This window comes from Pseudonaja textilis, chromosome 7 (genome assembly GCF_049901715.1).
Source record: "Pseudonaja textilis isolate UNSWEBS1 chromosome 7, rPseTex1.2, whole genome shotgun sequence".
In the NCBI taxonomy this organism is placed as follows: Eukaryota; Metazoa; Chordata; class Lepidosauria; order Squamata; family Elapidae; genus Pseudonaja; species Pseudonaja textilis.
The window spans coordinates 29,537,041-29,554,460 of NC_141996.1; the positions used below are offsets into that span (position 1 = coordinate 29,537,041).

Below are 17,420 nucleotides of genomic sequence, written 5' to 3' on the forward strand. Positions count from 1 at the left end.
ACAATTTTATTGGTTTTTTAACAAACAAACAAACAAAAACATAAAAACATCTGCTCTCTTCGATACTTATATAGAATGTTTGCTACATTCTAAAGACAGTTCAGAATAGTTTAAAAAGTTAAAATATAGAGCAGTGTTTAATCTTAACATGTGGTCCTAGGACCTCAACTGGATTCCCCAAGATTCTCTGGAGTCCATAAAATCAAAATGATTGGCCTAGTTAATGTTGAAAAGTATTACAATATTAAAAATCAAACAATTGTGAGGAGTGATAGTGCCAGTTAATGCATTGCTTTTAATTTTACATATAAATATAATACATACAAGCATTGGTTCTTCATAATTTTTAAAAATGGGAAGAGACCTGAGAGAAAAAATTCAAGAAACATTGATATAGAGGAACTTTTGCATCTGTTTTGAATTATGAATTTGAGGCTGATACAGCCACTGGTAACCTGTTTAATACTGAGAAGTAGACAAGACTATATGTAACTTTATCTAAAGGTAATGGCCATAGGAACATTGGTAAACTTAACTCCCATATATTCAGTTTGAGACATGAGAAAATGTGCATGGTTATCCAAACAGCAATGGAAACATCAGTAGAATCCCTTGAATAAAATCTAAAGTGTTTTGAATTAAACAGGACTCAACATGAACCTAAAACAGAATTTTAAGTGTGAACATCTCATCTGTTGTAATTCATTACTAATAACAACTGATGAAATGAGCACGAGTGTCAGGATGGCCGAGCGGTCTAAGGCGCTGCGTTCAGGTCGCAGTCTCCCCTGGAGGCGTGGGTTCGAATCCCACTTCTGACAACATCTGCTTTTTATTTCCTGCCATGTTAATATAAGACTTCTTGCAAAGAGCCTGCTGTTTTGCAAATTGGAACGCGATCACTTAATGAAAAGGATACCCTTAGGTTAGCATATACAAACATGTAACAAGCGTTCCCTCTGTATCCCAAGAAGGTGAGCCCTGCACGCAGGAGACACGACGGTTTCACGTAAAGAGCTGAGGCCCCCTTCCGCCGGTTTGGCGTCGCTTCGTTGAGTAAGATCAGAAGCGCTGGAAATCCGACAAATCTTTCGGAGGGCAACCTGCACGAGCCACAAGGGTTTTTTTTTTGCAAACGTGAATGCGTTTGCTTGAAAAACTTGCTGGTTATTCCGCCTTCTAGTAGGCTCGGCTCTATTCTCTTTCATCTTGTGAATGCTCAAAATTTCTTGAAAACAAGTCTTACTCCTCAGATGCTCAGGTGCCCTTTTGTACAATAACCTCAGACGATCTGTAGCACACCAAATGCCACGACTAGGGAGGTGTGAGAACCCAATGTAGGAAAAGGGACAGTCAAAGGAGATGTTTAGTTTGATTTTGTTTAATTCTTAAAAACGCTGTAAATTCACTTTCGTTTTTGGGATTATATTAATAAACAGAGGTGCAATTTAAATAATCTGCTGAAAATCCAACAAATGGGAGAAATTAAATACATTGTAGTGGGTCAAATATAAATATTCCGCTTTACCTCATATTGTGTTTTGGATTTTTCATCTGATGCTTTTATTGGGCTTCAGCTCATTCATTCTGACCAAAAACCTTTTGCCCTACAATGCAAGAGTATGTTCTATGTGACGCAGAACGTCTATGGCAATAAATACAATCAACAGCAGTTGAAAACTAAACCCTTGTTCACCTTGAGAGAGACATCATAGGCACCGCTGGGATTCGAACCCAGGATTTCCTGTTTACTAGACAGGCGCTTTAACCAACTAAGCCACGGCGCCTAACCTTGGCCACAGATTCTTCCAGGAGACTCTCTAAAGAATAAAATCATTTTAATTTTTTTTTAAATAATAGGTGAATACATTACTCAGGAAAAACCTATCCTGCAGCCTAGAGTAGCAAGTCTATCTTTATTTCCATATTTTGGTCAGGTGAACCCGACCACAATGCTATCACGAACTGATCTCAAACAAACTTTATCTTTATGGTTGTCAGTAAAAAAAAAAAATCTAGAGCACTGCTTTTTGTTATCATCTTTTCATATATTAAATAAAAAAGATTATGAACTGATTTTCCTAATCTCTTGTGTTTTCTTTAAGTACACGGACTCTTGCTAATGCGTTCTAGACTTCTCTGCAGATATAGTGTTGGCTGCATCACCCTTGTTAAACAAAATACAATGTCAAAATCCGGTTACATTTGTTTTTGTATATATTGTCTATATCTCCAATCAGAATTCATATGGCATACCCAGTGCTTTTTGTTAGCCCTACACTGCAGTTGGTATATTGTACTGTGGTTTAAGACTCACTGCAGACTCAATCAGCAATTCATGGTTAATAAAATTATGCTCAGGAATGGCAGGATATTTCAGTGTAAACAGAAAATCTGTGTTTCAGTTTCTGCAAGTTAGGGCAGAGCTAGGAACATCTCCAAAATCCAGACAAAGTGTTTTGACAATTAAAATATTTAACTGTTGGCTGAAGAGCCTATGAATGGACTCAGATAATCACCTCAGCTAAGTTTTGAAGAGTAAACTGTCAACAAATCCTCTCACATTTGAGCTGTCTGTAATATAAACACCATTCTACAAAATAGATTTTCTTTTCAGCTTCCAGTTCAAACTTGAAATCGTGAAGGGTATGAAAATGGTTTTTCTCTCCCCCTTTGGAATATCATCCCTGCAGAACTTACACTGACCCCCACTTTGACACTTTTCCATAATGCGCTCAAGCCAATGGGCCTGGGGAACCCAGAATGGGATTGGAGCCCATGTGTCCATTTAAATGAAGTCTGAGGAAAGCAGAAGTGTAAAATTTAAGATGTTAATGAGGAAGAAAAATCGTAAGGTTGTTTGGAGTTCAAGAGAGACAAAAATACCAATCAGTGCTAACAAGTTTTTTCTTGTCAGAAGATAAACTCCATAATCCTATCCTGACCTGGGGGGAAAACATTTTTTTTTAATCTTTTCAGTTTAGCAACGTTAGAAGCTAATGAATCAGTCCATACCACAACAGGATAAAATTTTCTACATTCCAGTCTGCAATCGTTTGATCACTTGAAAGAGAGAAAAAATAGTCAAACTACAAAAAGCTATGATAGTTACGAAGTACAATATTACAGGGTCCATCTTATCTTTGCAGAAATATTATATATATGTAGTGCTCCAGCTGTTAAGGATATCTTGTTTGACTGTAAACTGTACTCCGTGACCAGGAACTATTACTTAAAATCTAAGAAATCGTGAGACACACAGAATAAATTATACTATTTGCAGAGAATGAATTTGGATTACTAGAAGTCTTTCACACTAAAGGCTAAGCAAAAAAGAGTGGACCATTTAAACTGAGCTTGATTACAGGAATGTCGATATATAGAACAATTGTGTGTGTGTGTATTTTACAGCTTCTTAGTATGGTTAAATAATTAATTTGAAAAACTGCTTGAATTGAAAACTCTTAGTTTTCCTTCACACTGAAAATACTTATATAAATTCCAGTTTGGAGAACGTTCCTGAACATATTTAATGAAAACGTTTGTTTTCCTAATGAAAAATATGCGTGTTAAACAGTTATCTGGAGACATTTAAAGCGATCTCATTTTAAGAATTGATTTTCTGAACGAGAGAAAACTTACATCCCTGCTTCACAACTGGCCGGTTAGCTCAGTTGGTTAGAGCGTGGTGCTAATAACGCCAAGGTCGCGGGTTCGATCCCCGTACGGGCCAACTGTTTTTTGTTTTCTTGGAACGGAAACAATTTTTTCGCGTTTTCTCACATTATTCAGTTTGCTTTCCAGTATATAATTTAGGTTTTGCAGAGATTTCAAATTGTCCTCTGTATCAGATTGTACAGCACCCGAATTGTGCATTTTGAATCCCCTATACTGCCTATTTAACAGTGAAAAAAAATACGTTTTGTTCCACCGAAGAAAGAATTATTACAGAAAAGAATGAAGTTACTTTTAATATAGTCTATCATACTTGTTAAATGGGACATTAATTTAGAAGGCGAGAAAAATTGAATGAGGAACTGCCGTGACTCGGATTCGAACCGAGGTTGCTGCGGCCACAACGCAGAGTACTAACCACTATACGATCACGGCGCGCCACCGGAGAGCCGATGAAGACGTTTGGTAAAATGATACATAACAGACTTGCCAAAAATAAAAGGACAACTAACAATGGAGCAAAAAGCCTATTTGGTTTTTCTCTTTTCCGAGATACTTTGGAACTTTAAAACTCTCTTGCTTTATTTTTGCTTTGGGTTTTTAATCAGCAGAAACAAAAGGGACAAAAAGAGGGTTAACCAGCAAAGGAGACTGAACCAGGCGGCAAGAATCCGTTTCTTCCCACGTGTTGAGCCTTGAGCAACCCGATGCCGGGTGAGCGAGCGCGGCTTTTCAAACCGAAGCAACGTTTCGGTTGCCAACGTTTTGGTTGCCACTTCTGCCACGTTTCAAAGAACGGAGAGGGAGGCAAAAAAAAAAGACCGTATAACTTCAGAAAGGTATTTCCATAAATGTGGGCTTTTAAATCCGGCTACTAAACAGCGGGACTGAATTCAAACTCTTTGTTGTTGAGGAAAGGGTTATATCAGCTGAGCTCTTCCGCAGCTCGGTGGAGCTTATGGGAACTGAAAGTTGCTGTTACAAAACTGTAAGCAATACATTAGGAATACGTGGTTTCGATTAAGTGGGTTTAATCCCGAGCCTTTGCTTCTTGTGTACAACGGGCTACGTATAAGCTGCGGACTTTGCAGACTTCGCACTAGCAAGATATCCTTCAAGCCTTAATAGGTTGGAAGATTTTGGAAAAGCTCCTGAACTGAATTCCTGATGCTTTATGCAGGTTTTACATGGCACAATTTTTATATGTGATACATGGGGACGGCTTCTTAGACTTGAGATACTGTATTGCCCTTTAAAATGACACATGATTATTAAAATGACACATTGGCTCTCTATGGATAAAATGAATCCATTTATTTGGGGTTGGGAGCACTCATAGGTTTAAATGTGATTGCTATTCTCAAAGCAATGCATACCAAATTTGGAAGATCTCATGTTAAATTCACAACAGCCCAAAGTGTGAAAAGATCAGAGTTGTCAAGTTAGTTTGTCCCTGCTGGGCCCGTCCTACTTTAATTTTACCCTTCCCCGTGAAGCTTATTGGAGGATCTTGGAACTTTTGATCTCCTACTCCCCTAGATTGAATTTAATTTTATAGGATAAAACAAGGGAAGAACACTGTTGAGTCTTCATGGATGGTGAGGGATAGAGGGTCACAACTGGGAGAACAACTATGTCGGCCAAACAGGAAGAAACTATCAACCAGATTGCACAAACACGTCCTGGCCATCAAGAGACATGACCCTCTATCTCTCATGTCCGTCCACGAAGACTCAAAAGGACACAAATTTGATTTAACTGGACCACAGCTGTAACCCAGAGGAAGTCAAGGAAAGAAAGGGAATTCCTGGAAGCCTGGTTTTCCACCAATAAATCAATAAACAGATTGCCATTGACCCAATCTATCAACTACTTAGAATGAAAGATCAACATCAACCACGATCCCGAAGGCAGCATTTAAAAACCAGTGAACAGCCACACTGCACACAAAGTTATAACTTGACAGATCACAAGAAATCGGACCACATCACACATAGCTGATCAGATCAACCCGAACCCAGATCATGACATCATCAGAAGACATCTGAACAACATCAGCACTAATTTATATCACACATACTTAAAACCAATACCTATAACTCAGCAACTACAACCAGCCAATCATACAAACTGAAATCAGACCAGGATTCAGAAGGGTATTTAAAGGCCAGTGCTCCCCTAGACAAGCCATAAGTACAATCCAAAGTGCCCTGAAGATGTTTCCTCAAATGGGGATGAAACTTTTGTGACCAAATCGCCAAGCTTGGAGCTCAAACTGACAACATAACTACCAACCTGAGCTACTAATATTCAAAGATAGTATTGTAAATGTTTCTTGGATGAGAAATGAAATGTTTTGTTCTTCCTCAAAGAAAAACGTCCAACTTTTGAAAAAGCATCTTTGAGTTACCTTCCCTGCCTTTAACAAGGAAACCAAGGCTATGGTTTCTTTGTATGAATTGTGATTTTGACTTCTGGGAAAAGTTCCAAATTAATATCTCGCTTCACTGGTGTCTTGAAACATTATACTGAATTTTTTTTTTTATAGAAACCTGTTTCCGGCCACAGTGTTTTGGCTGGCAGGGAGTCTGTCAAGTTTGTCAATGGTGAGGAATAAGGCAAGATAAATAGCCTTTGGATTGTCAGAGCACTATCTTCTTTACTCTTAAATGCCAGGTAAAGCCTAATACCATGTAAGTGCAGTTTCTAAAAAACATATTCAGGTCAACGATACAAACTTAATGTTATCACAACACCTGACTTTTGGACATCCCTGTTTATTCCCCATTCTGTGTTTTATCAATTCTTCCTGAGGAAAGGTCTGAAAACCATGGATACTTGCAGATATTTTAGACACCAACTGGCCGGTTAGCTCAGTTGGTTAGAGCGTGGTGCTAATAACGCCAAGGTCGCGGGTTCGATCCCCGTACGGGCCAACTGTTTTCTGTTTCTTTTCTAAACAGAAACAATTGTTTCGCGTTTTCTCACATTATTCAATTTGCTTTCCAGCATATAATTTAGGTTTTTCAGAGATTTCAAATAGTCCTCTGCATCAGATTCATAATGTACAGCACCTGAATTGTGCATTTTGAATCCCCTATACTGCCTATTTAACAGTGAAAAAAATTATGTTTTGTTCCACCGAAGAAGGAATTATTACAGAAAAGAATGAAGTTACTTTTAATGTAGTCTATCTTCAGGTCAATGGTACAAACCTAATGGTTATCACAACGCCTGATTTTTGACATCCCTGTTAATTCCCCATTCTGTGTTTTGTCAATTCTTCCTGATGAGAGATCTGAAAACCATGGATGCTTGCAGATATTTGGGTCCCAGTATTTGAATTTAATGGTATGACATGTAGCTGAACCCAAGATTTTGTTTACACAACAGCTAACATATTTAAACTTTGCATGTTATATATTTTGATTATAATGCTGAATTCATTAAAGAATCGTTTAAGTTAAATGAGCCATTTAGGCCACTGAGTCTAGCTCCATGTTTGGTGTAGAAATACACAAAGAATATCTCCAATAGAAGGGATTGTTTAGCGTAACAAATATTTGAACCCACCCAAACAGAAGCACATTATCATCCTGGAATTGATTCCCCTTTCAAACTGGTATTATAGTTAGGATTCTTCTCTCCTAACTTTTATGCTGCATCATCATTCTTTAAGATTACTTTATGGTCTGAAGTCTTGAGTAATAAAAAGTTAAATTACTCAACATGAACTGAAATGCTTTATCAGAAATGTTAAGCACTACGATGCTTGAAATAAAAATGCTACACAAATGTGTTTGTAGATCCAAATCTTTTATTCAGTTTTGGTTTTACAATACAGAAAAAATAAAGATCCCGCTATCAAAAATAATGTATCAATAACATTGTGGCAGTACAGAAAACATTTTCAATTTTGCAAAACTCTGAAACAAAATTAAAAGCAAAAATTGAGAAAATCCTTATTCTTGCTCAAAATTGAAACACAATGTTTTAAAATGCTGCTGCAAATCAGAGGTCTAAAATTTTAAAACTAATCATGTTAATGCCTCCTGCATATTTAATTAACAACACTCTTAGGAACATGATGCTGAAAAAAGCATATCAAACTAATGAACATCTGATCAAAGAGAATATTTGCAGCTCAGGTTTGAACTGGGGAGGGTGTCCTCTGGTGCTCTCTGAGCTAGATGGTTTTCTTTTAGACATTTCATTACTAATTTAGGTAACATCATCAGTGCAGTGATGCCCAGCAGTAAGGTTATTTAACTTGGTAATGAAAAGTCTGTAAGAAAACCACATAAAGAGCCCACAGTAAGGAAGATATTTAGCACACTAACTGGCAATTTACCAATCACATTAAAGCATTGTCTGCAACAGCTTGAAATGCCTGTTCGTCTGTTCCATAGTTCTAGATTTCTATTTTTCTGCACCAATAAACACTGAAGAAAGTTTAAAGATGCATACAAAAAATGAAGAAATAGTGTGAAAAAGTTGGGTTCACTAAGAAAATCTCAACTTTCTCAAGCTCATAAAGATGGGGAGACACCCATACAAATTTTGAATGTATTGCTATTCTTAATGTTAGAGAAGTTATTGAAAATTTCTAGAGATACTCGTGGCTTTCCCCCTTCAGTTTCTGTCTGATAATGCCGAAGATCTATCTAGTAGACAAAACCAGAAGAGCTTCTTTGTCTTAAAATTTTCTTAAATGTTAGTTGTTTTTCATTTTATTATTCTTTGCCAATATTCAAAACACAAAGTTGAACTTAAGCCAATGGTTTAGATTCAAAGATATCTTTCAGAACCTCATTCTAATGCAGCCCATTATCTCCTTAGAAGCAGACCAGGGTGAACCCAGGCGGCTTGCTGACAAGTAATCTGGTTATTCCAGCTGTGATGTGAGTTTTACATTTTTCTAAACCATTGTTAATATATAGCAGTTTGCAATTCCATCCAGGATTCCTGCAAACCCTTTTTATTGACCTGGCTTCAAAAAAATATTAATGGGATTAGCTGGGGACTTAAGTCTCTGTTGACAAAAATGTAAAAAAAAAATATGGCCAAAATTAAGCATCAGATATCTCTGTTCCTCAGAAGTTTGTTTCTGTCCTTACCATTACTTAATTCTTAAAACTTGAATTTGGACTATCCCAGTTCAAAGTTTACTGAAGGAAACACTTCTCTATGACTGTCTCAGCAAAAACCATATGTTTATGCACATACATGCAGTTACTTTATGAAGAATTGATTATTAGCACTTCATATAAGACTGTTACGTTCTCCCGAACATGTTTGCTGAAAAACATATTTCAAAAGAGTACATGAGAAAAATACTGGTAACCTGAGGTACAATACTACCTTAAACTCTTCCTGAATTTAAGTTCCAATGTGTTCAACTGTTCAAACATAATGAATTTACACTTTTATGAATTTACATTTATCAAATTTACTACAGAAATTTAATTTGTTTTCATTAAAAACTTGGTGCCAGGTGCTATACAAATGCAAAACCAGGAGCTTGGGACCCTGATAAAAGGCTGGGCTGTATTTCACCTGCAGTCAAGTATTGTGCTACTAAGATAATTTATCCATTTGTTCCACCATAACTGATAGTAGCCAATGCAGACTTTTTTTTTTGCAATTTAACAGATGATTACAAGTCAGATGAAATAACATTTCAGTTTAAATTACAAAAATCATTCTACTGGAAACTGATTGGCAAGAAATCAGAAAGACCTCAGGCAACAGAAGGCTGAACTGAATCTTTCAACAATTGTTTCTTTTGTGAAAAGTATGAAAGTGTGTTTAAATCTCTGAAAGAGACACATGTAGTCTACACCTCAGTAACCTGCAGCACTTCACTACAGTCTGTTGTTCAGTGCATGATTTCTTGCCTTACTAGATCTTTACAGTTACATTAATACAAATGATCAAGAATCTACAAAGGAGCAGTCGGTGGGTTCTAAGAGAACATTCACAGAGGATAGAATCTAATACTATTCCTAAGGCATGAGGTGAGAGAATAGATAAACATTCATTAACTGCCATGCAGTGACAGGTGGATTTGGGAGTGGGCAGCAGAACAAGTTCTTTCCTCATCACTGAACACGGCCAGCATTCTATTCACTGTGCCCAGTCTTTGGGATGGCGCAAAACTTCTAGGATTTCTGCTTCCTTGGAATTCTCTGGCGGTAAATGCATGTATTCCCATCTGAAAAATGGATGCGTGCAAAACAACTGTTAGTACTTTTCCCCTTATACACTATTTACAATGTCAGGTTTTAACATCCAAAGCAAAAAATATGATCTGTCCATTTCATTCTTACCTTATTGTGAATTTACCCGTTAACACTGTAAATAAAGCTTACCCAATAAAAATCTGTACAGCAGAGGAAAGGATTTACTTTCTATTATTTTCCCCAAAATATCAACACACAATTTCTAAAGCAAACTGCAGCTGAGCTTGAAAGACAAGGCAAAGCAGGGTATGCAGGTAAGACGGAAATAGAGAATTTCCAGAATGTTCTATTTTCATTTATGTTCCTTGAATATTCTCCAACTAACTCCCTCTCCCCAGCCAAACAGACTCTCATTTCAATCCCCATCCTTGTCTAATGCTTGGGAGAAGAGTTTGGTCTTCATGGCCCTCCAGAAGGCCAGATAAAGAGAATGGCTTTAAGTTTACTGCAATTATATCCCATCTTTTTTTAAAAAGTACCTCACAAAGTGGTTTTGCTACTTCAGTTATGATCTTACCTGGCAGTGAGTGGCAGAGACATAAGAATACTTTCAATTCTTGATCCTGGGGTTGCAAGGCCAAACTTTGTGCCTCTATCATACACAAGATTGAATTCCACATATCTGTTGGAAACAAACAACGACAAAGGCATTCCTCTAATATCTTAAATGGCACTATTTTTTCTGATTTTGCTAACCACTGAAAAAAGCAAAAACAATACGGCACACTGCAATTTAATTACTAATCCTGCCTAGCTTTTACTCTGGCTTTCAACATTTCACAAAGCATTATTTACCTAATTTTAGGATAGTCCTCAGAGTCAACTATTAAAACACACATAGAAAGTCTTGAGCTGAATGCTCAATAGTTCAGGTTTCCATGGCTGCACAGACTCATGAAACACATATTAATGAACTGTCATCATAAAGAGCAGTTTTAGGAATTATCTCTCCCCCCCCACCCCTCCATTCAGATCCTTGGATAACAAACAGAAGCATCATTGAAACATGTAGTAACATTTGTATAACAATAATGGCTCTAACAGCATCTTTCTAAAAATATGGGGAATGTATTGTACTCTTACAAAGTAAATTATCCATCTTTTGCCATTTACATAATTCTGGAAAGAGGATAAGGAGATGAGGGGAATATATCTTCTCTGTACAAAATCCTTATTAACTTATTGCTCATATTTCCCCATTTTTTTAAAAAAAAAACTTCATTTGTCTTCTTCACTGGAACAAATATTAAATTTATTATTTAATAAGATGTTTGAACTATAACATAATTTTCTAGAATATTTATTGGTCCTTTCACCCTGATGCATATATTTCTATAGCTTACAACAAAATTATAAAATAATTTTTATCATCATACAGGGTCAAGAGCAGTTAATCATATGTTTGATGGAAAGACCAGATAAAATGTCAATAAGCATAAAAAAAAATCAATTATTTCAAACTAAAAATCAAAGGGACAGTGGAGAGGATACTGAAATCACAACTGACATCTTCATATATGGCAAAAATTGGTGTCTGTCATAAAGATCAGAATCAACGATTTATAATTTGGGAAGAAGATAAAGAACTGATGGTAGAAATAGGGATAGTAAGATACTGCATTTTATGTGTACTATTTTGACTTATGAAGTTTCCTATTAAATTAATTTATTGTATTGTTATTTCTGTGGTTAGCCACAGAAAGACTAAGTATGACATGATACAGCATCTGTTTCATAAAATGAAATGTGGGTGACAGTTACTTCATTTCAAAAACCTCATTCTTATCTTTCAGACCAGCCATAAGAAATGACAGTGGGTGGAGGTGGGGCTACAATAGTTACATGCCACATGGTTTATCATAAGGCACAAAAAGCATTTTTTAATTAAAAAAATAAAGCCTAATCCAGAAAAATAGAATTCAATTCCATCTAAATAGAATGGGTAACATCAACAATTGTCATATCATTAGAAGACCTTAAGTTTAGAATTGGTGGATAGTTCCAACACTCAAAAACATGAAATAAAGCTATTTGGGAATAGCAGAAATCTTAAAATATAAAAATAGAATGAGCCAAAAAGACATACTTTGACAGCATTCAAAGTTTTTAAACTTTTTCCAAAATCATATTAAGATGTTAGTGCTTGATTTTAAAGTGCTCTACAATATCCTTGGAAATAAAAGATGGGAGGCATGTGTGTTGCAGTTATTAGATCTGAGTCTTCCAAAAGCCATAGTAATAGAAAATCTGGATGTTAGTTTCGAGACACTAAGCCAGAAAATATCGGCTAAAGAAAGAGCCAAAATGTTTGGATTAGTGGTTCCAAAGAGTGTCCCAATTTTCTATCCCGATACTCAAAATGCTTCTCTTACTCACCTCCCCCTACGGATCTGCTGCCATAATTTTTCTTTTGGTGAGAACTTGTCCTGTGAATGTTTCTTCACAATGGGAATGTAACAAGGCACAATAGCTTTGGCGCAACTCTGCACAAACTGAAAAACTTCTTCTTTTGAAGGCGAGTCCAAATCATCAAAGAAGATGCCTCCTATTCCCCTCCGTTCTCCACGGTGTGTGATATAAAAATATTCGTCACACCTGTTAACCCCAATAGTGCTGGTTAAATGGATAACATAGACACGGAAATCTGAAAGACTGAGTCAAAATACAAGAAAACAACCTAGTGGGACTGCTTTATTTCAAAAGTAAACTTACTATATTACTAAACAGAAAATATTGCAATGTTTTCTAAAACTGTTTTAAAAACAGAAAGACCTTTAAGCACTTTCCTGGGTAGAAGAGAGAACTATTAATTTCAAGAGCTAAATATACATTTAGCTTCATCAGTTCCAAGAATGACAGAAAAAAATTCTGATATGAAATTTCTACATACCATTTCTTGAACTTAGGATATAGCTCAGGATTATGCTGATCACAGGCATCCTTCAGAGTTTTATGAAAATGAATAGCATCTTCTTCATTCAAGTAAGTTGGCGTGAGGTCTGTTCCACCACCAAACCACCATTGTTTAGCACCTAAGAGAACAGAAAAGGACCATCATTTCTTTTTCTTATTTGTTTTGTAGATACTCTTGTAAGAATCATCATGTCCATTTAGTTAGAACTCATCTTTAATGCAGAAAAATAGCTATTATGATCTTAAGGACTTAATTTAACTTTAAGAGACTCATTACATGCATAGTTACTCCTCAGGTTTAATGTCATACAAAGGCAAACAAGTAGAGCATGCATATAAAAAGAAAGTACTAGTTCGGTTTCTTGGACACAATTTAACTCTCAACAAAAAAAGTTTCTTAAAATAAGACCTTACTTGTAAAATCTTGTGCTCAACAACTACTTCCTTATTTTTTTTTCAATACAGCTAGCCTTTCTGAAATTTGTGAGCATGTGAATATGGCGCTAATGGCTGTGATAATGTCTTTGGACAGCGCTGGCCCAGTGGCCCTTGAAACAGATGAGCTAACTACCTTCTATAGTCGCTTATGACTAATGGAGTAAAATCTGTAGGGATTTTTACTGTTGAATCATAAAGCTTCTTTTGTCTGTCTCTACTATTACCAACATGTCAGTAGTATCTCATCAAAATGATAACAGCAGCATCAAATGCAAGCTCAGCCCTCTTTGAGCATGCATGCAATGTCACAGTACACAAAAAAGAAGAAGGCTCAAGCATGCAACTTCTCCCTTGGGTAGTTTATATAACTCTGGATCAAGCACTTACCATCTGCATCTTCAATTTCAAAGTATCTGTAATTGAAGTGTATAGTGGGAATGTAAGGATTCTTCGGATGAATGACAGAACTCACTCCCATAGCACAAAAGGGCAATTTTCCTAAATAGCAATGAAGAAAGAATGCCTTAGTCAACAGTGAAAATGTAAGTCCAGAGCTACTGTGAATCAAGCAGCATATAAATATAATAACTATTATGCATAATAAAACAATTCAAAAACAAAACAAAATTGTAAGCTTTCTAAATGTCCTCTTGACTCTGGATTTTACATTCCAGAAGCACCTCTGGATCTGCAACCTCTAAAAGAAAAGACATAATTGTTATTTAACATTTTGCAAGAAATAAGTTAATATGTCTTGCTATTCCGAAAAGAGTTTGAAAAAGATCTGAGGAAATTTCATATTTTTGTGTCAAGAATTTGCTATGACCCTCATTAACCAGAAAAAAATCATACTGATCTCAGTAGAGTTGACGTTGATATTAGCATGCAAAGAACTACCTATATCCGAAGAATACTTGTATGGTGGACTTGTGCCTAGCCCCCATGGGAAGCTGCATGATGGATTAGATTCACTTTTTGTTTAACTCAATAAAAGTTGTTAGATTCTTTAGCAGATTTCATGTATGAAACCTTACCGCTTTTGGTCTTCAGAGTTTTCCCCCTGCTTCTCATCTGCTGAGCTGCTTCTTCAGAAAGATGTCCAAAAACGACTGAAACGTTGACACCAGCCTTCTCAAAGATTTCGCCATCTTGAAGTACACAGCTGATGCCTCCACCACCTATTAAATAAAGAAACCAGCAATTATTTCAATGGCTAACTGATTTACAAATTTTAGAATAATATTTTCCAATTATGGACCTCTTCAGTTATCAAACAGATCCTTTGTTTTTGAATGCAGGCAGTTCAACAGCACTGTTTTTGTCAGGAGTAGCAATTGGCTTACAGGAGACCCAAGGAATCAAATTCTGTTACTCTTCGCTATGGCCTCCCAGCAATTAATTTTACAAGGGTACTAGGAATTGTGTGTAATTCTAGCAAGAACTGATGAAGGTAAAACTAATGTATTACATTTGCAGTCTCCGTGGCAAGACCTGGTTTATTTATTCAGAACCAACAAAACTGTTTTTCTTTGCTTCTTTTGGGGGAAAAGGAAGCGTAGTTAAAAATTTCACTGCCACAATGCCAAAATAATAAAAGTAGAGGTCAGGCACATTCTATTCAGCTCCTTTCCTAGCAGCATAGCATCTGAGGCATAAGACAAGTTATAAATGATTGTCTCTTAATTACTCAAAGATTTCAAAAGTGGTTTGCTACTGCCTCCTTCCTAGGGCCAAGAGAGAACGTGTGGCCCAAGATCACCAAGTGGCTTTATTTCTAATGGTCTTCTGGTTTATAGCCTGATGCCTTAACCACTATGCCAAACTGTCTCACTAAAGCTGTATATGAAAAGAGATAAAATTATGCTTAGTAAAAAATACTGGACATAAATTTTGTTGATCAAGTTCGTACTACTTAAATGTCCTTTAGTAATGTCTAAATAATATCAATTGTGTTTCCTGAACAAGGACATATCACTGATTCCTTTTTTGGTCTGTAAAAAAGTAGGGGAATAATATTATACCTTTTACCTTTATGTGGCAGATAAAAGAGGGTACAGGCAATGCTGCAATCAACAGCACACAATCAAAGTATTACTGTAGTATTTCATAACACAAACAGGTCTTTGCAGGAAATTTTGTATTACAGATACAAGCACACACAAATCGATAAAGAGTCAGCTTAGATGTAGTAGTTGAGGTCATGGACCTCAACCTGGGAGATCCAGGTTCAAATGCGCCTTCACTACAAAAGTTCACTGGGTGATCTCAAGCTGTTGTGGAGAAGAATTGGAGGAAGGAGTTCCATGTCTATTTCTTTGAGTTCCAGAAAGTACAGCATGATTCTGATAAATTATTTACATCAATCTAGATTTAATCACTTGATATAGATTAAAGAAAGGATGTTGGGCTCTCTAGTTTTCTTAGTAACAATACCAATTTCTGGTAGCACCTTTTCCAACTAAAAAAATATTGAAAGGCATACATTATCATGAGTTACACATCTATGCCTTTTAAATTAAATTTGTTAGCTATAAAGTTGTTACCAGAATCTTCCTGATTTTTTTTTGTTTGTATCATAAAACCAACATGGTTCTCCACCTACATAATACATAAATGTTTTGCTGCTATCTTTTTGCAAGACTTTACAAAATATTTAGACTTGAGGTTACCTAGTTACCTCTTATTCAAGTACTATATTAACTAAGTGCCACTCTGCAGGGCTGAGGTTGGTTTCCCACTACCCAGCTGGGTCTTCTATATTTTGTATTCCTGAAGATCCTTGAAGCAGCTTTTACTATCCTCCAAGTCCTTAGCCCTTTTGATACCTATCTCTTGGTGTCATGAGGAATTTTGGGCACTTCCATGCTGCTTTGCTTGCCTGTTTTTAAAACGGAATAAAAAGAAGTTTCAAAATAACAGACCTTTGAGGTGTATATTACAATCTTGGATCTGCTAAAGGGAAAATAAGAATGCCACAAGTGAAACTTGTAACCGAATGAAGAAGCCAGATTTCAGATCTAGCCAAATTCAGTTCCACACCGGCAGGCAGGGGCAATTACTCCGAATTAGTTCCAACCTGCAGAGGTGCCAGTCAGTGCGCGGCCCCCGAGAAAGGAACGCGCCCCCACTCTACCCCGGGATTCGGGTCACCTTCCTTCCTTTCCCAGCGGTCCACGGTGAAAGCGGCGCCGCGGTCGACCTGGGCCAGCGCGTTGCACACCTGGCTCTGCGTCTCCATGATGAGCAACTCCATGCGACTTCGCATGTCTCCGCGCCGGTCGCGCAGCTCTCGCAGCCCGCTCACCGGAGGAGCCATGAAGCCCTCGCACAGTCTTGCCAGGTCCTCCTCGTCCTTCTTTCCCCACGGCTTTTCCGGTTCTACTTGCTGCTGCTGCTGCTGCCGCCGAGGCTGCTCCTTCATCTCCGCCCGCCGCATCAGTCCCAGCCCGGCCAGCACCGCCGTAGCTCCCGCAGTCCAGACGAACGCCGATCGCTGCCACCGACCATCATCCCAACGGGAAGAACCGCCCGGCGGCGATTCCCAAGAGCCAGAACCGAAAATCCTGGAGCAGCGCGGACCGGACCGGAGCCTGAAACCCCGGCCGCCAAAGTGGCGAACCCCGCACAAGAGTAAAGACATGACAGCGAGCCCCCGGTTCCTTCAGCAGCCGTCCGGATGGGCGCCAAGCCAGGAAAGTGCGCTGCGCACGCCCCTTCAGCTGCGAGCCCGGAAGGGGTGGGGAATGCAGAGCAATCATAAGCTCACGGGGAGGGAGTAGTTTCACTGGCAATCGTGCCCATATCTTAACATTGCATTTAGACTACAACTCCCAGCAGCACCCGTGGGATAAAAGGGGCGTAAAGAAAGCGCTACGTTTCTTGAGGCGTGGGGCAGAATTCATGTAGGAAGAGAAGATTGCAGCACCGTTGCGTAAAAATTAACAGGGTGTTTTCCTTACCTTCTCCTCGTGGTGGTGGTGGAGAGGTTTGTCAAATTCAGCGGCATGTGGCTCGTCATTAAGCATGCTTAAGCTTTTGAAACATGGGACTTAGTTGCGACAAGCAGAAGAGTACAATGTGTTTATTAATTGCCCGCGTCCTGCAGTGTGTTGGTAATGGTTTGGGCTTGATAAGTTGTGCAAATTGGTAAGT

At 37.7% G+C, this 17,420-nt stretch overlaps 1 protein-coding gene and 5 non-coding genes across 6 annotated transcripts; 3 read left to right on the top strand and 3 right to left on the bottom strand.

The window, feature by feature from the left end:
- Positions 1–738: 738 nt before the first annotated feature.
- On the top strand, positions 739–821 carry TRNAL-CAG (transfer RNA leucine (anticodon CAG)). The gene has a single exon. It is a non-coding gene; the product is annotated as a tRNA-Leu (tRNA).
- Positions 822–1,713: 892 nt separating this feature from the next.
- On the bottom strand, positions 1,714–1,787 carry TRNAT-AGU (transfer RNA threonine (anticodon AGU)). Its single transcript has one exon. It is a non-coding gene; the product is annotated as a tRNA-Thr (tRNA).
- Positions 1,788–3,659: 1,872 nt separating this feature from the next.
- On the top strand, positions 3,660–3,733 carry TRNAI-AAU (transfer RNA isoleucine (anticodon AAU)). Its single transcript has one exon. It is a non-coding gene; the product is annotated as a tRNA-Ile (tRNA).
- Positions 3,734–4,038: 305 nt separating this feature from the next.
- On the bottom strand, positions 4,039–4,110 carry TRNAH-GUG (transfer RNA histidin (anticodon GUG)). The gene has a single exon. It is a non-coding gene; the product is annotated as a tRNA-His (tRNA).
- A 2,427-nt stretch (positions 4,111–6,537) lies between these two features.
- On the top strand, positions 6,538–6,611 carry TRNAI-AAU (transfer RNA isoleucine (anticodon AAU)). The gene has a single exon. It is a non-coding gene; the product is annotated as a tRNA-Ile (tRNA).
- An 863-nt stretch (positions 6,612–7,474) lies between these two features.
- CPOX (coproporphyrinogen oxidase) lies at positions 7,475–16,997 on the bottom strand. Its single transcript, XM_087937338.1, has 7 exons — positions 16,419–16,997; positions 14,303–14,446; positions 13,656–13,766; positions 12,808–12,949; positions 12,294–12,512; positions 10,435–10,539; positions 7,475–9,889 (listed from the first exon to the last, which is right to left on the bottom strand). Exons 1-7 carry the CDS (start codon positions 16,906–16,908, stop codon positions 9,802–9,804), a joined length of 1,299 nt encoding a protein of 432 aa, XP_087793464.1. The 5' UTR covers positions 16,909–16,997; the 3' UTR covers positions 7,475–9,801.
- Positions 16,998–17,420: the final 423 nt, after the last annotated feature.